Source organism: Mauremys mutica, chromosome 16 (genome assembly GCF_020497125.1).
Source record: "Mauremys mutica isolate MM-2020 ecotype Southern chromosome 16, ASM2049712v1, whole genome shotgun sequence".
Lineage (NCBI taxonomy): Eukaryota > Metazoa > Chordata > Testudines > Geoemydidae > Mauremys > Mauremys mutica.
Genome location: NC_059087.1, coordinates 2,532,029 through 2,555,928, shown reverse-complemented (window position 1 = coordinate 2,555,928; position 23,900 = coordinate 2,532,029). Strand labels below are relative to the sequence as shown.

The 23,900-nt window shown below is 52.6% G+C and overlaps 1 protein-coding gene across 2 annotated transcripts in view; it reads left to right on the top strand.

Moving 5' to 3' along the window:
- SEZ6L (seizure related 6 homolog like) overlaps positions 1-20,872 on the top strand; it is a 148,213-nt gene extending 127,341 nt beyond the window's left edge. Inside the window, exons 9-16 of one of the 2 annotated variants that reach the window (XM_044990549.1) lie at positions 2,050-2,246; positions 4,870-5,064; positions 5,370-5,561; positions 9,403-9,597; positions 11,386-11,418; positions 12,493-12,607; positions 13,036-13,138; positions 16,281-20,872. In XM_044990549.1, coding sequence (XP_044846484.1) covers positions 2,050-2,246; positions 4,870-5,064; positions 5,370-5,561; positions 9,403-9,597; positions 11,386-11,418; positions 12,493-12,607; positions 13,036-13,138; positions 16,281-16,310 — 1,060 coding nt within the window. In that variant the 3' untranslated portion in view covers positions 16,311-20,872. Of the gene's footprint in view, positions 1-2,049; positions 2,247-4,869; positions 5,065-5,369; positions 5,562-9,402; positions 9,598-11,385; positions 11,478-12,492; positions 12,608-13,035; positions 13,139-16,280 lie in introns of those variants that run through there. The other variant, XM_044990548.1, reaches the window with a different exon arrangement.
- The last annotated feature ends 3,028 nt before the right edge of the window (positions 20,873-23,900 follow it).

Here is a 23,900-nt window from a genome sequence, read left to right as displayed (position 1 = left end):
AAAGCCCCCGAGAGACCACTGCTCCGCCTGTGTGATTTGGGGCGGGGGGGGAAGCTGAGGCTCTCCTGCCCTGGGGAGAGGTTTGGAAAATACCGGCTATCTGGTGCGGTCTGGTCCATTTTACAGGCTTTTCCTTCAGAAACACATGTCCGAGCCCTGGGAATAAAGCCTTGTCTACACTGGCAGGTCTCTGCACAGTAAAGCAGCTTTCTGCGCTGTACACACGGCCAAGCCACTTAGTGCGCAGAAACTGCACAGTTGCAGCACTGTAAAAACCCACCCCGATAAGAGGTGTAGAGCTGTCTGCACCGGGGCTACAGGGCTGCGGTGCCAGTGTAGACACCCTGGTCGATGACAGCGCTGCGATTGGCCCCTGGGAGGTGTCCCACAATGCCTGTTCTCGCCTCTCTGCTCATCGGTTTGAATTCTACCGCCCTGCCCTCGGGTGACCAACCGTGAGCCTCACCCCTTAAATTCCTTGGGAACTTTGAACGTCCCCTTCCTGTTTGCTCAGTGATGTGTGCAGTGGTCTTGGCGCATCTTTCCAGGTGGCCCTGCCTGCTCCACGCTTTCTGGGCCAGGTTTAAATTGCCCCTGAATGCAGTGGAGCTGCACCGATTTACACCAGCTCAGGCTGTGAGCCCCTGGCCATTGCTGCCGCTTGGTTCCAGGCCAGGCCAGCACCAGCCATGCCCCAAGGACTTGTTAGAGCGAGCTGCTCCGAGCGATCCTCCTGCTCCTCACTGGAAAACTGGGCACTCAGCGCGGTCAGAGGGTGGGGGCGGAGCAGATGCTGGCTGTGGGAAGGGAGGGAGGCAGCGGTGACAGAGGGAGGCAGTGCCCAAGGAGGAGGGCGAGAGCTAAGCACACACTGACCCAGAAGCAGGACAAGAGGAGGCCCCGATGCAGGCCTGCGGCAAGCCACTGCTAGCTAGGCAGTGACCCTGCCTATTGCCCGCCTCGTTCCGGCCCCTGCTCCCTGCTGCTCCCAGAGCCGCCTGCCTGTGAGGCTTCGGTTCCAGCGGGAACGTCGGCGGTGGGGGATGTTGTGACATGATAACATGAATTCCCCTTCAGAGCAGAAGCCAGTTATCTCATCTCCATGTCCCACAGCACTGAGCTTTCTGCCGTACGAAAGGAACAAAGAATTCAGCTCAATTAAGCTGTGGGAAATCCAGCCGTGCCGTCAGAAGGCAGCCAACGCCGGCAGCGGGTGAAAGGGGGTGATGGTTGCTCATGGCACCACTAGGAAAAAGCCTGAAGATGCAGACGTGTTCTGTGCTTCGTCTAGTCAGAAATCAGCCCCCTCGTGCCGTCTGTGCACCATGCAGCCACGGGCGCAGGCCACAGGCTTTGAGATTCGCCTCAGCTCTGCAACGCACAGAGCAGCGCTCCCTGTCCCACGCCTTGCTCACTGGCGCCAGATCGTCCCCTGTGTTAATTCAAATGATAGCAAGCCCCTGTGCAAGCTGTTCCCTCTGTCTGCGGCAGGGGTCCCCAACGCGGTGCCCGTGGGCGCCATGGCGCCCACGGGGGCATCTAAATGCACCCACGTCCTGGCCGGCGGTCGAGCATCCGCCAAAATGCCGCCGAATTTCTGCGGCATTTCAGCAGTGACGCCTCTCGATGACGCCACTTGCCACCGACAAACAACGTCATTGAGGTGTCGCTGCTGAAATGCCGCAGAAATTCGGCGGCATTTCGGCAGATGCTCCACCGCCGCCACAGTCCTTCATCTGGCGCCCGCCAGACGAAAAGGTTGGGGACCACTGGTCTGCGGAGTCCTCCAGGAGCAGAGATTTCTCCGGGCGCTCATCAGAACATGGGATCCACACACTTCACTTCCATACCCAAGTCCTGGGCATGGAACAAGTGGGGTGAGTCTGCTGGGGGGTGGTTACGGGCCTCGCAGACATGTCTGGTGGTATTATGGTCTGGAACTGGCGGGGTCCATTACCCACGTCCCCTGAGTCTGACTCAGTAACGTGCCGGTTGGATTCCCCTGTGCGCCCGATCTGACCAGGCTCCTCTCTGCACTTCCCTTCCCAGCCTGAACCTGAGCAACAGCGACATCCTGACCATTTACGACGGGGACGAGCTCACAGCCCGGATTCTGGGGCAGTACGTTGGCAGCAGTGGCTCCCAGAAGCTCTACTCCTCCACTCCCGACCTCACCATCCAGTTCCACTCCGACCCTGCAGGCCTCATCTTCGGGAAGGGGCAGGGATTCATCATGAACTACATAGGTAGGTGTGCTGGGGGAGCTGCCCCATCCAGCCAGGGCCTCCACTGCGATCTACCCTTGGGGCAGTGCAGATGGCACTGCGATCTGCTATTAGGGCAGGGGGGCACTGCGATCTGCTCTTGGGGCAGTGGGGGGGCACTGCGATCTGCTCTTGGGGAGGGGGGCACTGCGATCTGCTCTTGGGGCAGTGAGGGAGGCACTGCAATCTGCTCTTGGGGCAGTGAGGGAGGCACTGCGATCTGCTCTTGGGGCAGTGCAGGTGACACTGCGATCTGCTCTTGGGCAGTGCAGGTGACACTGCGATCTGCTCTTGGGGCAGTGGGGGGCACTGCGATCTGCTCTTGGGGCAGTGGGGGGGCACTGCGATCTGCTCTTGGGGAGGGGGGGCACTGCGATCTGCTCTTGGGGAGGGGGGGCACTGCGATCTGCTCTTGGGGCAGTGAAGGAGGCACTGCAATCTGCTCTTGGGGCAGTGCAGGTGACACTGCGATCTGCTCTTGGGGCAGTGCAGGTGACACTGCGATCTGCTCTTGGGGCAGTGAGGCTGGACACGTTGCATCTGGGTGTGGCGTCTGCCAGGGCCATGACTTGGTGAATTCTAACCAGAATTTGGGGTGGTGAGTGAGGGGATGCAGGTTTTCCGATGCTGAGCTAAGTCACCTAGCGCAGACAGTGGGCCCCAGGGCTCCGGTTCAGCTCAGCCGACGCCATGCGCTAGCCCTGGGCAGCAGTTAGAGCAGCAGAGGCTCCCTGTGCTCCTCTGAAACCCGTAGCTGCTATTACCTTCATCCCCCAGGCAATGGGCACCTGCTATAGCCTCTGTGGCTACTGTCCCTGGACTTCGCCAGCCCTTGCAGCATTCTCCAGTCCTACAGTCCCCCATGGGCTGGGCCAGACAGAGCGCCCGGCTTGCACACTCACAGAGTGCCCGGCTTGCACACAGGCAGAGCGCCCGGCTTGCACACAGACAGAGCGCCCGGCTTGCACACAGGCAGAGCACCCAGCTTGCACACAGGCAGAGCACCCGGCTTGCGCACAGACAGAGCGCCCGGCTTGCGCACAGACAGAGCGCCTGGCTTGCGCACATGCAGAGCGCCCGGCTTGCAGACACGCAGAGTGCCCGGCTTGCACACTCACAGAGTGCCCGGCTTGCGCACAGACAGAGCGCCCGGCTTGCACACAGACAGAGCGCCCGGCTTGCAGACACGCAGAGTGCCCAACTTGCGCACAGACAGAGCGCCCGGCTTGCACACTCACAGAGCGCCCGGCTTGTGCACAGACAGAGCGCCTGGCTTGCACACACGCAGAGCACCCGGCTTGCACACAGACAGAGCGCCCGGCTTGCGCACAGACAGAGCGCCTGGCTTGCGCACATGCAGAGCGCCCGGCTTGCAGACACGCAGAGTGCCCGGCTTGCACACTCACAGAGTGCCCGGCTTGCGCACAGACAGAGCGCCCGGCTTGCACACAGACAGAGCGTCCGGCTTGCAGACACGCAGAGCACCCGGCTTGCAGACATGCAGAGCGCCCAGCTTGCACACAGACAGAGCGCCCGGCTTGTGCACAGACAGAGCGCCCGGCTTGCACACACGCAGAGCACCCGGCTTGCAGACACGCAGAGCGCCCAGCTTGCGCACAGACAGAGCGCCCGGCTTGCACACACGCAGAGCACCCGGCACCCCCCCAGAAGCTGGCAGTGGGGCCCAGTGAGCATTTCTCCTTCCCGCCTGCATGTGCTGCATGCACCATAACAGCAGCAGAGAATAAGATGCAGTGCAGGTCAGCTGTGATCTGCAGGGCTCCTTCTGCAAAGCACCACACTGCATCTGTGGACACAGCTATCAGTTTATGAGTGTTTTAAAGTCACAGACCTTAGGAACATAGCGGGCAGGAAATAATATGCTGGAGCAAATTAGCCCTGAACTGTAAGTACTGTGCTCAGACATCGCTGCTTTAATAGGATGTGTGAAAAATCAAACCCTTCGGGATCAAATGCCTGCAGCTGGCTTCTGCTAAAATTATACTAATGCTGACAAACTGTGTTTAGCATCCAAATCAAGGCAAATGTACCAGACGGCTTTGGTTAGCCAGGAATTCCCCAGGGCCAGCCCAGGGCATTATACTTCCCATCCTTTGGGGATCTGGGTCCAGGAGGATATTTCAACTCCTCGTTAACGATGGGACAGATTGAGTGTCTAACCCAAGCAGAAGGGCAGCAATAGTCAGGTGTAAAGGCCCAGGCACACCACTTGCCTGGGCAGGGAAGGGACGCTTAGGAAGCGCCACCCATTTCTGAAACTCGTTAGGGTCTAGCGGGATTTTGAAGTCTCTAAACCCAGCCCTAACCCGGTGCTGTGCTGATCACACTGTGCCTTGACGCTCCCTCTGCAGACCATGGCACAGCGCCGCCAGGGCTAGCCAATGGCCGACTGAATGCTTTTCACATTCGGAGCTGGAAGGCTTCTGCGTCGTCAGCTTCACTTTGTGAATCAAATAACCCCTCTCCGGGCACCTGTGCAGCACCTGGAAAGGTCGCCCCCTGTTGGTGAGGAAGCAAGCAGGCAGGCCAGGGGGCAATCTGTGCAGATCGTTAAGTACTAGCCAGCATCTTTCTGTGGCTACAGAGGTCTCAAGGAACGACTCATGTTCAGACCTGCCGGAAATTCAGAATGGGTGGAAGACCACATCACACACCGCGCTAGTGAGAGGGGCCAAGATCACCTACCAGTGTGATCCAGGATATGACATCGTAGGAAGTGACACGCTCACCTGCCAATGGGACCTCACCTGGAGCAGCGACCCTCCGTTTTGTGAAAAAAGTAAGACAGCCCCCCCACACACACACACATTGCTTGGTATTGCTGGGTCATGCACACAGTCAGCCAGGTCCAAAGCCCATCCAGATCAATGGGGAGCTTCCCTTTGGCATCTCTGGACTCTGGATCAGACCCATTTAATGTCAGGGTGCGTGTGAAATGGGACTCGGTTGTGCTGAACACATGCCGAATAGAGCGTTTTCCAACCTCCTCCACACCAGTCCATTTCAGAGCTCCTGAGCTGTTTATCTGCCTCCCTGTTTTGCTGCTTGTTCCTGAGAGGAGTTACAGAACCTGTTTGTCTCTAGTTATGTACTGCACAGACCCTGGGGAAGTGGACCACTCGACCCGTTTAATTTCTGATCCAGTGCTGCTGGTTGGAACCACCATTCAATACACGTGTAACCCAGGCTTTGTACTGGAAGGAAGTTCCCTTCTTACGTGTTACAGCCGCGAAACAGGAACTCCAATCTGGACATCAAGGCTACCCCACTGTGTCTGTAAGTTGGGCTCAGTTCTCTATGGTGTTGCAATTATTTCGCTTCTCGCGGCTGCAGTTTTACTTTACTCCTTGTTATCTGAATTGATTTGCAAGTTTCCCATTGGAAATTCAGAACCCGCTGGAGGAGGCAGCGGATGAGCCCAGGGTCCCAGCAGACAGTCCGTTCTGTAAGTACCAGACGTACTAAGCCAGGTATCAGAAACCGTTGCTCCTATTCTTTCACCTCCAGTTTCCTCCAGGCTTTTTCCTCCTTTCAACAGCTAGATCTTTAAGGGTGTTATCTCTGCTATAGCCACAGATGCTGTACACTAGATACCATGTGGGTCGCACTGGTCCCATCCATCCACGAGGCCTTTTCTTTGTTGCCGGAAGTTTGAAGAATCCCTTCCTACACACTAGCAATTCAAAGCAGTTAATAACAATTCAAATAACCAAGGTCTAGAATGAGAGGCTAAATAAAAGCTCATTAAAGAGGCTGACGAGCAGCAGCGTAATAGAGACACCCCTGATAGCAGGTCTCTCTGCAAGAGCAGAGCAGGCAGCGCCTGCTGCTGAAATCACTGTGGGTTTTGTTCTGTGGCCTCCCATCTCATTTGCAGGAGCTGAGTTCTCATCTGGAGACCTGTGTCACCCCATCTCCCTCCAGGGGTGCTACCAGCTCCTAACCCTGCCTGCTAATGGGTTCATATACTGCCAGAGCGGAAGGCAACACTGGCTGGTGCAAGGAAGGTGAAGAAACACAATATCTTCCCTGCTCAGCAGCTCCTGCCACTTTGTCCCCCAGCTCCTGATCTAGAGCAAAGGCCACCCCAGCTGTACGCTGGCTGTTACCACCAGCAGAGCTGGTCAAATCCCTATTACTGCAAGAAAGTACCGCCTTGATTTCATTTTGCAGGGTTCAAAATTGACCCATTTTTCAGTTTTCCCACATTTGTCATTAATATTACTTTCAAAATTGGGGGTGTCAACGTTCCTTGTCATTTCAATGGCCATTGCCAAGATTTTTCAATCAAAACTTGGGAAAGGTGGCCAAAAGATGGTAGGCCCTTTTGTAGGTGCTGACCATGTCAGCCGTTCTCATGAAAAGATCAGTGGTGTCTTTTTTTTTTTTTAAAGGCCATTTTCAATGAAAAAAACGTATTGAAATGGTTCAAGCAGCGCAAGTTCCAACAAGTGGGGTGAAACCCTACTCGCCCCAGGGGAGGTATTCCTCACCCCCCGGGAGCACGCTGTTTCAGCAAGCCACTGCCCTTGTCCCTACGGGCACCGTTCTCTGGCCGCACGTGACCACTCTTCCCTTCAGTGATCCAGCCAGGCCTCCAAGGCACCAAGTATCACCAGCCCCAGCTACTCAAAATCATAAGCTGGACCCCAAAGATCATGAGACTGGCTTAAAAATCATGAGGTTTTAAAAAACAATAAATGGGGGAGGGGTGTTTTTATTGGTTGCCAGGACTTTGAAAAATGCAAGCTGAGATTCTGGTGTAAATCACCTGAGTCCGGGAGCTGGGGCTTTTAAGAGGAGTGCCAAATACCATGAGAGACATGATCAAATCACATGAACTGGCAGCACTGACACTGCATATTACTTCTCTTGGGAATCTTTCCAGAGGCCATGTTGTGTATTGGTGGGGGGAGGGCTGGCGGGCGATGCATGAACTCCTGTCACTTGCTGGGGAGGGCGCCAGATCTGCGTAAGTGTCTGTGATTTCGCCATGCTCCAGCTCCTGCAGGATATAAACCCAGTAACCAGCACCATAAATGGCAAATTTCCTTTAGCTGGAGGAGGCCTGTAATATGGCGTGGAAGATCCTGAGCTCGCACCTTGCTACTGACCAGGCAGCTGTGCAACCACAGGCTCCTTACACGAGGGAGCTAGAGGGCCGCATCTAGGAGGAGCGCTGTCACCCCCCGCCCCCTTTGGATGCTGCCTGGCTCCCTCCTTTTAGCATGCGGCTGGACAAGTCAGTGAGCTAATGGCAACTATCGCCTCCCCCTGCTGGCGTTCTGTAGCCACTGCCGTTTGTCTAAAAGCCGTCACTGCCTTTCTGGAGTCCTCGGCTCTGCCCTGCCTCCTGGGGAGCACAGCCTCCGGGAGCCTGGGTGACAGTCCGTGGTTGGCCTGGCACCAGATCAACACCCAGCCTGCGCAGAGCACAGGTCGGGGTTCAGCTCCTGCTTCAGCCCCACTCAGAACCAGGAGAAAATAAAACCAGAAGTAGAGATAAATTTACCTCCCTCCCAACTCTCTGCGCCCCTCCCTGTGCCTGGGCCAGAACTGCTCTCCTGTGGGAGCAGCTGCCCCAGTGCCACAGACTGCGCAGCGCGTGCCCACGGGGCTCCTAGCTCCTTTGCAGGGACACACAGGGCGCCCCAGAAACTGAGGGCTGGCAAAGAGCTGACGATGCCCTTGCCCCGCTCACTTGCAACCTGCCTGTTCCATGCAGCACCCAGCCTCTGCTCCCTCTGCTGGACACTTAGGCCAAGCTAGCTTCCCCCCTACATGTCTGATTTCATAGCGAGAGACAAGGGGAGGGAATATCTTTCACTGGCCCCACTTCTGTTGGTGAGAGAGACGAACTTTCCAGGGGCAAGGTATTCCCGGCATCACAGCTAAGCGCAAGGTGGAACAGATAGTTTAGCATAAGTAGTTAGCCCATATTACGGATTGGAAACAGTTGTGTAAAAAGCTAAGGAAAAGCTTTGGGCCAGATCCCCAGCCGGTGTCAATCAGCCATCGCTCCACTGTGGTCAACGGAGCAAAGTCTCTTTGCAGTCACTCTGCTCTGGGCACATCTGGCAGGGCTGCCCGCTCTCGGTCTCTCACGCCCTCTCCCTGCAGAATGCCACCTTGGGCTTGTCTGAAACCCCATCTGTTCCTGGAGGTTGCTGTGTTGTTTTAAGTAGCTTCAGCTCCCCCCATCATCCTCTGGGCAGAGGCAAGACCCTCCCGCCCTTGCCCGATGAGACCCTTGGCATTCTGCAAAGGCTGCGCAGGCTGGGTTGGCTCTCACAGTGCTCATCGCTCTGCAGGGCCCGGGGACCAGAATCTGCAGTGGGTTTGTATCTGCTCTGGAGGCCCGGCCCGTAGACACAGTCCCAGGCTGTTCTCTGACATCCCTTTCAGTTCTGCCTTGGCATTTCCGCTGAGTAGCCACTTCCTGCAACCCTTGTTTGGATCAGGTTTGTTGTCATTGCACATCCTGAAATTCAGGAGTTTGCTCCATAGCCAGTGTGAGGAAGAGAGAGCAGCCCTGGGAAATCACAACGCTCTTGTTGTATTCGTCCTGTGTGTTCTGGAGGAGGGCTTTTGCTGGCGTTCCTCGTTCTCCCGCTCATCCTTTCTCTGGTGCCATGACAGAGAACAGCGATGCTGGATTATTGCCAGAGAGCTCAGATGTCCCTTCGTGGAATTAATGCTTCAGGTCCCACTATTTCCTCTGGGAATAAGTCTGTGCCCAGCTCTGGAGTGTGTGCATATTTTCATGGTGATGTGACTTTATGATACCAATATGCAGTGTACTCGTAGTTGTGTTGGTCCCAGGATATTAGCAAGACAAGGTGGGGGAGGTAATATCTTGTATTGGACCAACTTCTGCTGGTGAATACCAGAGCACAAAGTTCACCTTCTTAGACACTTAACAGCTGTTGAACAGGCTAATATGCCAGGCTATTGCCTGACGTACTGTTCCTCTTTAGCCAAATCTAGTTGGTGAAGGTGTGGAAAAAATAAATCCAGTAATTACTGTGGCTATGGCTTAGATCCTACAGTACTGGTCTGGTAAACGCTCGGGACAGGCAGAAAAAGCATGACTCACACTGGGGATGTTTCTTTTCAGCTGAAGAGTCCCTTGCCTGTGATAATCCAGGATTACCTGAAAATGGCTACCAAATCCTCTACAAACGCCTTTACTTGCCAGGCGAATCCCTGACGTTCATGTGTTATGAAGGCTTTGAGCTAATGGGCGAGGTTACTATCAAATGCATTCTGGGCCAGCCGTCCCATTGGAGCGGACCCCTGCCCATCTGCAAAGGTAATGAGCTTTCCGAGACAGTTGGAAAACAAGACCACACTTTGGGAAGGGGCTGGAATCCACAGGGATTTTGCAGGTGTCCTCAGCTAGCTCCAGCCACGCCAGAGAATTAGCTCGGAGCAGCAACCTCCTCCAGCACGGAGATCTGCCCCCATTCTCAGCGCCATTGAAAGGCAGCCGAGCATGTCACTGCAGTCCCCTCCTTAAGAGCTCCTTCTTTTTTACCATCAGCCCTTAAAACAAACAGCTCTCCGGGTGTCACCCAGGCTCTCTGACGCATTGGTGTCGCCAGGTTTCCAGCCACGGGTAGCGGAGATTTTGGTGGCTGTTATGGATTTATCTCTAAGAGGTTCTGCCCACCCGGGGGAGGGAATCCATCTCAACCCCTTCCTAGTGAACTGTGTTGGAAGCTGCTGACTAGCAGCAGTTGCCTAGCACGTGTGCAGATGGGGCTGGGGGAAGCAGGAATGGTCCCCAGAGTGTCCAGAGGGGTCTGGATGCTGCCCCAAGTCCGGTGAACACTTTGTTCCTGCATTTAACATTTCTCTACGTGTACCACTGTGGTTCTGCCTTGGGTCATGAGTTGGTGACAATGGCCATGACCCTTGGCCCAGAGGAAGCCCTGCTTGGTGAACTGGCCGGTTTTCAGTTTGAGTCTATTTCATGGACACAAGCAGGGACCTCCTGGTAACACTTTAAAGGGCAGGGAATAACCACCACTAAATTTCTTGTGAATTGCACAGTAACCGTGTCCTGGAAGAGCAGCGTATTTCCAGGCTTTTGCAGATTGCTCAGGAGAGGATAATGTAATTCCCCTGCCCCCATGCTTCGCTTTGCAGCTGATTTGCCTGGTAGTTATATGGTGCTTGCTGGAAGGCCAGTCCGAGAATGCCTTAGATGGGTGCAGAAAGGCCAAAAGCACCCAGAGAGCTCAGGGTTGGTGGCACGGTTTGGGGTCTGTGGAGAGAAGCAGAGACTCCAGATTGGGGGACTCCCCATGCCCACGTGCTGATGGAAGAGACCTCTGGGGTGTGTCACTGCGAGCGAAGGGCAGGGGCAGGGGTGTGAATGGGAGGGGAAGCTGAGAAGGATGCACAGGGACACTCATGCGGGATGCCCACCAGAACGTTATTTCCTCTCTCTCCTAAAACAAGGACAAGAGGATATTCAATGCAGTTGAAAGGCAGCAAATTTAAAATTGATGCAAGGAAATCTCCTTTTACCCAACATGGGATTAGCCTTTGGAACTCATTGTCACAAGATGCCATTGAGACCAAGGGTAGAGCAGGATTCAAGAAAGAAACAGACACTGATACGGATAATGTGAGCAGCCACAGTTAAATTAGACAGGGCTGAAAATATTAATGAAGGTTACAAACTCTTGTGCTCAGGGCATGAGGCGACTGCTCCTGACGGGGTTGCAGGAAATGTCCCCAAAGGGCAAGTCATTCCATAATCACCCACTATGGGCTTCTGCCACCGTTCTTGGAAGCATTTGAAACAAGCCACTCTTGGAGAAAAGAGAGCAGACGATGGCCCATCAGATGTTCCTATGGAAGTGCTCAGCGAGCTTCCCCTGAGGGAGGAGACCCAGGGGGTTTCCTTATGCTGCTGGGAACGACCTTCTGGCTAGTTCTAATTTCTGGCCTGGGGCACTAGCGTTTTCACAAAGAGGGAAAACAGTAAATCCACCTGAGGGAAATGTGGGTATTTTTCATGTTTCACACGAGGCTGCCAGCCCCCATGACCATCTCGAACCCTGCCAACAATTCCCAATTTCTCTTGCAGTGAATCAAGACAGTTTTGAACACGCTTTAGAAGGTGAGTGAAATGCATTTGCTGGAAAATCCCAGTCAGGCAGAGCACATGTCTGGCACCGCCCTTGAGAGCGCAGCACCTGCATTTGGTCAGAGAATGCAAACAAATTTGCAACAAGTATGCATTGCAGCATTGACATCAGGGGCGGCTCTACGTTTTTGGCCGCCCCAAGCAGTCATGCCCGGGAGGCGCCCCGGAGCCGCAGGAGCAGCGGACCTCCCGCGGGCATGACTGCGGAGGGTCCGCTGGTCGCTCGGCTGGACCTCCTGCAGCTGCGGACGGTTCGCAGGTCTGGCGGCTCCGCTGGAGCTGCCGCAGTCATGCCTGCGGGAGGTCCAGCCGAGCCGCGGGACCAGCGAACCGTCCGCAGTCATGCCTGCGGGAGGTCCATTGGAGCCGCGGGACAAGCGCCCCCTCCACAGTCATGCCTGCGGCAGGTCCGGTCGTCCCGGGGCTCCGGTGGACCTCCCGCAGGCATGACTGCGGCAGGTCCGCCGGCCTAGCCTGCCGCCCCCCCGGGAAAGGGCCGCCCCACGCGCGTGCTTGCAGCGCTGGGGTCTAGAGCCGGCCCTGATTGACATTGCTCTTCAGTTCAGAAATTAGGGACTATGGAACGCAGCTGGGCTGACCGCTCTGCATGGGAGGGTGTCGCATGCCCTCAGTGCAGGACTCTTCAGAGGGATGGAATATTTGGGGAGGTCCTCTGGGCAGAAGGGCTTTGAGTACTCGTGGTCACCCATTGGGGCCTGCAGCTGGGACCACTGGATAGCAATTGCATTTCAGACAATAAAATCTCTCTTTCACCTGCCCGTCTCCTGCAGGGCACCTCGAGGCCCCGCTTTGTGCTCCCAGCTGATATGGGACACTAGACAATAGATGGGGTTGGTTTGGGCTTGTGAAGAAACCTGGGTCTTACGGTTACATTTCAAACAAGCATCATTCTGCAGCTGGCCACAGAGACAAGGCAGCACCATGAGGGGAGGGAAAGGTTAGAAGGGAAGCAGAGCCCAAGGGTGGGGGTGGGGGGGAATCCCAAATGTTTGGCCTATGGGAACATAATGAATATTGTGTTTTCAGTAGCAGAAGCTGCCGCAGAGACGTCGCTCGAAGGGGGAAACATGGCGCTAGCCATATTCATCCCAGTGCTGATCATCTCACTACTGCTGGGAGGCGCATACGTCTATATCACAAGGTGGGGACCCACTGTCACAGCAACCCTGGGCACTTCTCCAGGGCCTCTGAGCAGGGATCTCAGAGCGCTGGGCAAACAGCAGCCTGCCAGTGCCCTCTGCCCAGTGCTGTGTTCCTCACGAGAGGGAGCCCCCAGCAGCTACCCCGGACCCTGTGGGTGCTGAGCCGCCAGGCACCTCTGAGAATTAGGCCCTTAGCTGGCAGTATTTGCTGCCGCTATTGCGTGATCTCCGTGCTGAGCAGTGAATGCAGGCGGGAGAGCAAAGGGGAATGGGTGATTTGGGAGCGTGAGTGTGGGTTGCCTTGCTCGGTGCATGTCACTCCATTGTGACTCCATTGGCTTCCCCACTCCACAGGCGCAAGCCATTGGGTTCTGCGCTGTTCCGACCCAGCGAGGTGACTTCTCTCTCTTGCGTCTCTTTTTCTCAGATGTCGGTACTACTCCAACTTGCGCTTGCCCCTCATGTACTCCCACCCGTACAGCCAGATCACCGTAGAGACGGAGTTTGACAACCCAATTTACGAGACAGGGGTGAGTTGGCCTTTGGGTGCCTCAGTTCTCTCCATCCGTACGTTACGTTAAACTGAAGATGAAGGCTTGGCGCAAACTCACAGCAAGAGGGAAGGTTACGAACCCCCGTCAAGGTCCCTCATGAGAGAACGTCTCTGCTGCTTATCTCCCTCTGTGTCCCGGTGGGCAAACGATGCAGCAGGTCAGCCAGAAAATCAGTCTTTAGGGGAGTTTCAATGGCACCTGGGGACAGAGTGAGCCGGACAATCAGAGCAAGGGGCGGGGGGCGTTAGAGTTTAGCCAAGGAGGGTCTGACAGGGGTAACCCTGCTCCTGTCTCTTTTCTCACCACAAACCCTCAGAGATCTGCTCCTGGTCAAACCCTCTGTGCAGTATGTTTACAGTGTTCTGTCCAGATGTGTGTGGCTCTGTATTTACAATAGCAGACACTTCTTAGCTCGCTCAGCCAAGGAGGGGAAAGACAAACGGTATCTTCCCCCTGAAAGCTCTCTCCTGGCTCTGACTCCCCAAAGCCTGCCAGCCCTTCTCTTCCACTCAGACATGTCCTTCTTGTGCCTTTTCTACCTGCTGGGCTGATGGGTTAATTAGCCATGTATCATAGAATATCAGGGTTAGAAGGGACCTCAGGAGGTATCTAGTCCACCCCCCTGCTCAAAGTAGGACCAACCACAACTAAATCACTGCAGCCAGGGCTTTGTCAAGCCTGACCTTAAAAACCTCTAAGGATGGAGATTCCATCACCTCCCTAGGTAACCCATTCCAGTGTTTCACCCCCCTCCTAGTGAAATAGTGTTTCCTAATAGCCAACCTAGACCTCCCCCACTGCAACTTGAGACCATTGCTCCTTGTTCCGTCATCTGCTACCACTGAGAACAGTCTAGATCCATCCTCTTTGGAACCCCCCTTCTGGTAGTTGAAAGCAGCTATCAAATCCCTCCTCACTCTTCTCTTCTGCAGACTAAACAAGCCCAGATCCCTCAGCCTCTCCTCATAAGTCATGTGCCCCTGCCCTCTGATCTTTTTCGTTGCCCTCTGCTGGACTCTCTCCAATTTGTCCACATCCCTTCTGTAGTGGGGGGACCAAAACTGGACACAATACTCCAGATGTGGCCTCACCAGTGCCGAATGGAGGGGAATAATCACTTCCCTCAATCTGCTGGCAATGCTCCTACTAATGCAGCTCAATATGCCGTTAGCCTTCTTGGCAACAAGGGCACACTGTGACTCATATCCAGCTTCTGGTCCATTGAAATCCCCGGGTCCTTTTCTGCAGAACTGCTGCTTAGCCAGTCGGTCCCCAGCCTGTAGCGGTGCCTGGGATTCCTCCGTCCTAAGTGCAGGACTTTGCACTTGTCCTTGTTGAACCTCATCAGATTTCTTTTGGCCCAATCCTCTAATTTGTTTAGGCTCCTCTGTATCCTATCCCTACCCTCCAGCATATCTACCTCTCCCACCAGTTTAGTGTCATCTGCCAACTTGCTGAGAGTGCAGTCCACGCCATCCTCCAGATCATTAATGAAGATATTGAACAAAACTGGCCCCAGGACTGACCTCTCTCCAGTACGACCCCAATCCATCAGGCCCAGCTCTGCCTCGCAGGTTTGCTCTGGCGGATGGAACTGGTGATGCGGTTATCAGAGTGCAGGTCCAGCTGCTGTCGCCCTGCAGGGCCTGGCAAAGGAAGAGGTAGAGGAAGCCGTTCAGAAATGATGATGAGCCTCTTGCAGAGGTGGGAAGGGGAAGCCGCTCTGCCATGGAATGGAGTCACAGGGAGTCCTCCAGAGACAGCATGGCTCTGTGCGAGCCCCTGGGCCACAATGGCACCACACTGACTCATGCCAGGAGAGAGAGGCTCACAGCAGTTCTGTTCAATGCAGCATCCTCTGCTCCTCTCCCTGCCCTCCGGGCGGCTGTGCAGGGCACATCAGGACCCTGCTGTCTAGTGCGAGGGAGCTAGAGGCTGCAAGTTACCCACCCAGGGGCAAGAACAGGTGCTGCCTTAACGCAGGGGGGTTGCCTTAATTTAACTAATACCCTCCTGCTGACTGCTGGGCTCCCCTCTCCTGGCCCTTTGGCATGGGAGACTCCCCCAGGCGCAGCTAGGAGCCCTGATCCCACTCAGAGCTGAGGTATAAAGCCGGGGATGTGAGTGGCTCTGGAGTCGGCAGTGACACGACAGGCACGTTGTGGGGCAGGAACAGCAGTTACACTGAACTAGTCTCCCCCAAGGTGTCTCTGAGCTAAGCCCAGTGCCGAGGGAAACTGCGGGGCCTGCTCCAAGTCCTGTCCTCACCTCCTGCAGCTGCTTTACACAATGGCTTCTGTCTAACTTCTAACTAGGAGAGGGCCAGATCCTGCCAGGTGCTGAGCACCCCAGCTCCCGTTACGTGCAAGGGAAGTGGGGTGAGAGTTGAGGGTGCTCAGCATGTCTCACGGCCAAGCTCTGAGTTCCATGTTAGGACAATGGGCATGTTTGAGCAGCCAGGTGTGTGTGTCTGGGGGCATGAGAAATAAGGCAGTGCCTTGGCGTGAGTTAGGTCTTCAAATCAGACTTGCCTACTCTCAGTTTGATCACGAGCCTCACAATAATTGGTATTTGACTCAGAGCCCCAGCTCCCACAGGCAACAGATTGCATGAGAATCTCAGCTTTCGCTTTAAAAAGTCAGTTTCCAGCCCCTGTGGTTGTGAAGAAAAGCTGGGAAATGTGACCCAAGTGTGACCCAAAGGCTCCGAAACCAGAAGAGTAAAAGACCCCAAATGTATTATTTGTTTAAACCTCATGATTTTTAGACCAACCTTGTGATTTTTGGGACCTGATTTATGATTTCTGAATGTCCGGGGCTGGCCATACTGTTGTCTCCATGAGAAAACTGTACCAAATAACGAATCGGTTTAGAAACGGTTCTAGTTACATTGACACAGCCCTCTTGCACGGACCCTCTTCAATAGAAATCAAAGGGAGACACCTGGGGTTTTGAACCCTTTAACTACATCAACTTCTAAACCAATTTAATGAAATCAAGCCAGTTTCTTGCGTTGACAAGGCCTAGATGTCACCTGGGTCTGATCTACATAGACCAGGGCTGATCAATGTGGGTGGAAACCCAACCATTCCTTTCAATGTGTTTTTTCTTCTTTTTAGGAAACAAGAGAATATGAAGTTTCAATATAAAGACAATGATACGAGAGTCTCCAAATGTGAACATAATTCACTCCAATAGAACTTCCTCCGTAACTAATCCAGAGACCATGTGGAGTTTAACTGGAATCCTGGACCTACTCTTGTCTGTCCTTTTGCCTCTTTATTGATGATTTCACTGTTTTCTTCACTGTATTTATTCTATTTAACTTGAGATAGGTGTGTTCAAAGTGTTACCGGCAGGCTGTGCTCCGCTCCCTGGGTGTACCAGCGCACAGCTACCAGGCCACACAGCAAAGTGGGGAGGTGCAGGGATCAGCTGGCCCCATCCCGCAGCAGCGACAGTCTCCAGCTCTGCACTGACCACACGCAAAGGGATTTTACGATGTTTGTGGTGTTAAAAATTAAAATGTCTCCATGCAAGATCCTGCAGTTAACTGCCAAGAGCTGGGTTAGACACAGAGCTTGATTCCTTGGTATTGTACACAGAGAGTCTTTCTGAGCCCTGTCCTCAGCCTAACTACTGCCCACACATTTCCGGTTCTCCTAGAGTTTGATCAGGCATCTGGTGCTACGCTCTCTGATTCGAAGAGCAGTGAGTAGAGGGAGCAGCCTCTTTCCTGGGGCCCATCTCAGGAACGTTGCCAAGCAGGTACAGCGCGATGCCCTCGGGTGTCTGGGGAGAAAGGGGAGGCAGAGACCGAACAAGCAAGTTACATGCTACTTGCTTGGCCGGGGCCCAGTTTGTTTTTAATCCTGGAGAGGCACATACAAGAACATGTGAGCTGCTGCAGAGAAGCCCTAATGTGTGCAACCAGCGATTGCTGAGCATATCAACCCCGGTCTGAGAGACCTTGGCAGCGTTGCCAGGGGACATGGGTAAAATCTTCTGGGGCTGTGTTTCTGCTACACTGGGAACAAACAGGCTTGCATGTCTTTTGCTCACACCTGTTGTTATAACATTTACTGTGGCCATTGCAAGGAATATGTAGTCTCTCTCAAAGTCTGAGTTCACCTTTTGCCCACTTTATTGTAAGTATCTCAGGGTAATAACGATGGAATACAGGATCCTATTACATGCTCTGGTTAATTTTGGAGCATTCGCCCTTCAAGGTTATGGTGCCCTCGTGCAACTGGAAGAGTCCACTGTTCTTCTGAAATAGCTGCTCTGGGAAGGGCAGGTGGGGTGACTAGTTAGCCACAACTCTGCATGGGAAGAGCCAGAGTCAGTCCTTCTTCCCATCTTCCCGGAGCATGCAAAACCAGCAGAGTGCATTTGATCGGATCTCAGCAGCATGGGAAGACTTTATGGCAGCAACCAAACCACGACATTCCTGTCATTCTAAACCCATTCCAAGGCGCTGCCACCACTCTGTGGCAGAAAACAGTGTCCAGTAAGCATTGTCCCTTAAGAGCTGCACTGTCCAGCTTTGAGCTAAGAACGGGAAATCAACTAGATTTGAGCTCTGCTTGTGAGTCAGGATTGGGCAAACCCCACCGGGGGAAGAGAGAATAGACTAGGGGGGGAGAAAGCCAGGTAGCAAACCTTCCCTGACTGGAGCACAGGAGCCCAATCGCTGGAGGAACATAGCAGGCAAAATAGAGCCTTTAGTAGCCACTTCCGTCTTGATCTAACCCTGTGACAAATGGAATTCAAGCACCACATTCATATTCTTTGGTTCTGGAGAATAACGTGTTCACGTTTAACAAAACAAATGCTCAAATGTTTTCTTTTCATGGAAGCATAAAGATTCACAAAAGGTTCCAGTGACTTAGTTACCAATACTTCTCTTCACAAAACTGGCGGTCACACAGGACCCTTCCTGCTATCGTTGGAGGGACAGCGACATTGTTGATGTTTCTTTGGCTGCTGGTGTCTTTTTTCTGTCTTTGTAGAATGGCAGTTATAACCATGACAATGTTTTCATGTCCGTTTTAGTTTAGAGAAGGTTAGTGCATCTCTGCAGTTGTATGACTGAGACATTAGATTTTTTTTCCCTTTGAAAAAACAAACAACTGAATGTGTATTTGTAATTTGTAAAGGTTAAAAAAAAAGAAAAACAAAAACAAAAAAAGGTGCCAGAAATGTACCAGGTATTTCATTTCTGTTCATATATGTCTGTTTTTATAAGAACAATGTGAAAATTGTTGGGATTAAATATTTTTGAACATGATACTTCCATGGGAAGCTCTAGAATTTAGTGTAACCTTAATACAAATTGTACTATATTTTTTAATGGTTGAAAATAAGTTTAACAAAAATTTGAGCCACAGAATATGCCTGTGATTCAGCCTGTATTACATGCTGCATACACTTCAACGCTATCTGCCATGTGATCCGCAGGTCTCCATGGTTACACACACACACTTCAGTTTAGACACAGACCCTTACATTGTCACATTCTTGAATGAGTCTGATCTGAAATGAGTGAATGGTGCAGAAGATTCCCCCTGGACCCAAGCCGTGAAGATTGATGTGTTGGGTCCCTCTCACAGTATTTCAACTGTGGAGTTTTTCTCCAGAAAATGGGCCCAGGTTATCCCTTGCAGCATATGAGCCTTGTGGCTCTCAGGGGTCACTGGGATGAGATTTGGCTCTCTGTGTTCTCTAAAGCCTACCCAGCCCAAATGAATCTTCAGTTTCCTTGAGATTTGGTTTTACAAACTATTGAGATGCAGATCTCTTCATTTCCCCTGGGAAGAAATACAAGAGCAACTGCAGGAGAAAACTCTCATGAGCTCCTGTGTATTACCACACGATCGGGGCAATATGCCGCCCTCTTTAGAACAAGCCTGCTGTGCTACATAAATTCAGAGCATCGGGGCAGGTGGACGAATGGCAGGTAACCAGGAATGGAAGTGATCCCTTAGTTAGTTACTATTTTCTTTCTATACATATATAAATATGAAAGGATGGAGAGGTGGAAGGCCTCATGGCCGCTCACTTTAAAATGCCTTCCCTTGCCTCCTGCTGTGTAACTTTAGTGCATTATTTAGCATGTTAAACCAAGCCTTCTGAGCAATGGAAGCAAAGGGACCCTACCAGACGCATCTGTTTTCTGGGGCACAGAGCCTCTGCATTGGTGGTCTGGGCTCATTTGGAGGCAGTTTCCACTGGCTGAAGACTGGGGAGAAATTTTAACCCTGCAGTAAACAGGCCCCACTCCCAGGGAAGAGAGGGGGAGAGACATCTGCTTCCTGGGCTGGTTTGGCTGTGGATCTTTACTGCAGGTGCCGTTAGCTAAGAGGCGTCTGCACTTGGTCCCGGGGCAGAATGAAAGCAAGTGGGAAATGAGACAAATGCCTTTGCCTTATTCATGGATGAAAACAACAGACCTTCCCCGGTCTCCTTACTAATGAACATCACAACGTCCTGCCCCATGGGGTAGGGGCAGGGAAACACCCCTCGACCATGGAGACTGGCGCCCTCTGGGTGTCAGTGTGGCCCAAACCATCCAACCCCGTGGGATCAGAGATTGGCACTAGCCCTGGCAGAGTCCAGGACATTCTCCTCAGTTGAGCTGGGACTGGTTTGGGCGCAGAGCTCAGAACATCTGCCGATGGAGCGCATACTCCATGAGGTCTGTGTTTCTGCTGTCCGCAGTCAGTTTCCAGACTCTCTCTGAACATACAGGACAGAGATCACTGACTGGGAACAATGCCAAGGAGCCAGTCTGGAGAAGACTCCACAGGAAGACCAGAAGGGTCAGTGGAGATAAAGGAGATCGACTGTCCTGAGGAGTAAGCATGTAGCAAGCAGTATGTTCAACACAACTGTTCCTCTAAGGGCAGAATGACGTAGGACACTCTGCCCTCCTCAGCCAAAGTCTGTCCAAGTCAATGGAAAGACTCCCACCAACTTCACAGAGTTTTGGATCAGGCCCTTAAAGCATAATGTTGACTAGGGAGGGATAGCAAAGTGTCTAAGGCAAATTCCACCACTCTAGATTTTTTTGCTGTTTTCATGTTGGTCCCCATTTTGTATGTTCACGGTTTAAAAAACAAAACCCAGTGTGGGACTGGATGGAAAAATGAAAATATTTTCTTATCTCACTATTTTTTGTTGATCTGGGGGCTGTAAAGGGAGAGGAGGGGCATATGCAGAACAGGGGAGTTCTAATGCACAGCTCACAACGTTCCCTGTATGCCGGCAGGGACAGGCCAAACCCAAACTGTGCCACAGGTTTGCGTAGCGTTGTCTGTACTCGTGTACATCTTTACAAGTGGTTTGCATGCAGTACAGCTACATCACAGCTGCTCACCTGTCTACGATGCCTCCTGGTATTTTTTCATCCCAGCCGTCAGAATATCCTACTTTTGTTCACATGAACAATAACAGATTTGTAGGGTGACATAATGTATATTTTTCATGCAATTTTCTTGAAGGTAAACTACAATATCTTAAATCTTATTCTTAAATCTGCATATGGATGAACATACTGTGTTAAGAGAAGCATTCCGGAAATCATAACTCTCCCTCCATATTAATGTACAAACATACTTCAGCTCTGTCTGTGGTACTGTATCCTGAGTGCAATAAATTCCTCATTTTGCGTCAGGTCTGACCTCTCCTCATTTATACAACTGTTGAGAATAACCATTTGCCCTTCTCATGCCTCTTTCATCTGAGGATCTCAAAGTGCTGGATGAATATTAATGAATTAAGTCTCACAACCTCTGCAAGTAGCTACTTTACTATCCCATGTTTCACAGATAGGGAAACTAAGGCATGGAGACATTAAGCATCTTACTCAAGATCACCCAGCTGGGAATAGAATTCACATGTCCTGTCTCCTGGTTCTGGGCTCTGATAACTAGGCACTGGAATCCATCCTATAGCTTCTAATAAGTGTGGACAATAGGAGTGTTGTCGCTGCTTTTGTAAGTTGGTGCTTCGTGACTTCTTTATTGTTGGCTGGCTTCCAGGTTTGGTAAAAATACTCAGCCCTACACCCTGAAAAATAATGAGCCTTGTGGGAGATGGCCCTGCAACTTGGCAGGCAGAATAATTGAAAGGCTGATAAGGGACTTGAGTAACAAAGAATTAAAGGAGAGTAATATAGTTAATGGGCTTATGGAAAAGAGATCTTGTCAATCTAATTTGATATTTTTTGTAATGAGATGACAAAGTTTGGTTGATAAAGATAATAGTGTTGATGTAATAGACTTCTGTAAGGATTTGACTTGGTACCACATGGCATTTTGATTACTAAACTAGAACGATACAAAATCAACATGGCACATGTGAATTGGTTTAAAAACTGGCTAATTGATAGGCCTCAAAATGTAATTGTAAATGGGAAATCAGGGTCCCACAGGGATTGACTCTTGGCCCTCCACTGGTTAACGCTTTTATCCATGGTAATGTTTGCAGGTGACACAAAAGATCGGCGCAATGGCAAATAATGAAGAGAACAGCTCATGGATACAAAGCGATCTGCCTCAACTAGTAAGCTGGGCACAAGCAAACAAATGTGTTTTAATCTGGAACTAAGAACGTACACCATCCTTACAGGATGGGGGACGCTCTCCTGGGAAGCAGGCAGACTTGGGGGTCATGGTGGATAATCAGCTAAACATCAGCTCCCAGTGCGAGTTTGTGGCCAAAAGGGCTAATGCGATCCTTGGATGTATAAAGAGGGGAATCTTGAGCAGGAGTAGGACAATTATATTAACTCTCTATATGGCACCGGTGAGACTGCTGCTGGAATACTATGTCCAGTCCTAGCGTCGGCAGCTCAAGGAGGATGCAGATAAATTGGAACAGGGTTCAGAAAAGGGTCACAGGAATGATTAAAGGATTAGAAAACCTGCTTTACAGTAATAGACTCAAACAGCTCAATCGATTTAGTTTAACAAAGAGAAGGTTAAGGGGTCACTTGATCCATTCTATAAGTACCTACACAGGGAACCGAAATTTGAAAATAGAGGGCTCTTAATCCAGCAGATAAAGGTATAACGAGATCCAGTGACTGGAAGTTGAATGTAGACATTGAGATTAGAAATACGGTGCAGCGAGTGTAATTAACCATTGGCTACCAAGGTTCGTGGTAGAGTCTCCATCACTGGCAATTTCTCAAAGCCAGGTTGGCTGTTTTTCTAAAAGAGCTGCTCTAGTTCAAACAGGAATGAGCCCAGGGAAGTCCTACGGCCTGGGTTATGCAGGAGGTCGGATTTAGGTGATCACAATGATCCCTTCTGGCTTTATAATCTATCCCCCAGGCTGCCCATCACCACTAGCCTGGCCGAATTACCAGTGTGGGAGGGCAGGAGGCCCAGGGGATTTGGGACAGGGGAAAGGGAGGTTATTAGGGTTCGTTACACACAGATGTGCTTGACACGGTACAGGACCGAATACGGACAGCCCCTGCCCACAGTGCTTGGCATGGTTTGGAAGGAGTGGGGGGGATTTGACTGGTAATGTTGGTAGTTGGGTTCCAGAGTCCTCACACTCACCAGAGTAGGATTGGAGCAATCAGAGTGCCGGGGAGGAGAACTCTGCCCCTTGGCTCTCTGGACCCTAGCTAATTCCCAGGCCACGGACATCTGGGGCCTGGCCAAAGGCTGAGGATTTGGTGGAGGCTGCCAGGGAGCCAGGCCAGTGAGGGTTTCTGGCTGCTTTTTCTTGGGGTTCCCCCCTCAGCTCCTGGCCTGAACTCCCACAGGGCTCGTGGCCTGTCACAAGCTCCCAGCCAGCGCAGGGAGGTGGGTCCCTTGGGCCTCAGGGAAGGAGGAGAGCGGGGAAGCATGTCTGGTGTCAGGGAACCCCCAGCCCCAGAGAGTAAATATGTCCCAGCGCTCAGTGCGGGGCAGCGGGAGGAGGCTTGGCTTGTTATGAGGAGGCCGAAGGGTGGTTCCTGCTGGGGGAAGGGAGAGCGTTCATCCCCAGTGCAGAACGCCACAGCCAGGCAGCTATGATGGTCCCAAGGATCACGGCAACGGGTGCATCTCAACGGCAGCTTCAGCTGAGAGGCTGGACGGTGGAGCTGACTGGCTTAAAGCTGGCAGGGAGCCGCTGTGTCCTGTCAGTGAGACCATCAAGGGAAATCGATGGGGCACCAGCGTTTGGGTCCCAGGATCTCAGACAAACGAGAACAAATGGGCCTAGCCAGATGCACACGTCGCTCCCCAGCAGGAGGGGGCCTCCTTTTAGACCCCTCTGCCCCAGCAATGGCCCAGCCTGGGGTGGCTATGGCTCTGACAACTAGGAGGGTGGGGAGCTCTCACGCACACAGAACCCACATGAGGGATGAGGGAACCCGGCAAGTGCTGTCCTTACAGCCACCAAATGTCCTGAGCAGCTCAGCCTAGGAGGCCTGAGCCCTGGCCCGTCCTGCCTGCATGAGTGGGATCCCAGGGCTGTGTGGCTTGATTCCTCCCACTCTGGTGGCCCTAGGGCTAGGATTCCCCCTTCTCACAGGCTGGGTCTCTCCCGAATCTGGCACTGTCCGAAATTTCTGCCAGTCACTGCACTGCCGGCCAGATCCTGCCACCCTTCTCCAGGCTGAGTGGTACCGGGCTCCGCAGTGGCTGGTTGACCCCCGGGGGGGAAGGCGCTATTGAACCTGGCCATGGAACGAGGGGCAGGGCCTGGTCAGGCAGAGAAGCTCTTTGGAGGGGGAG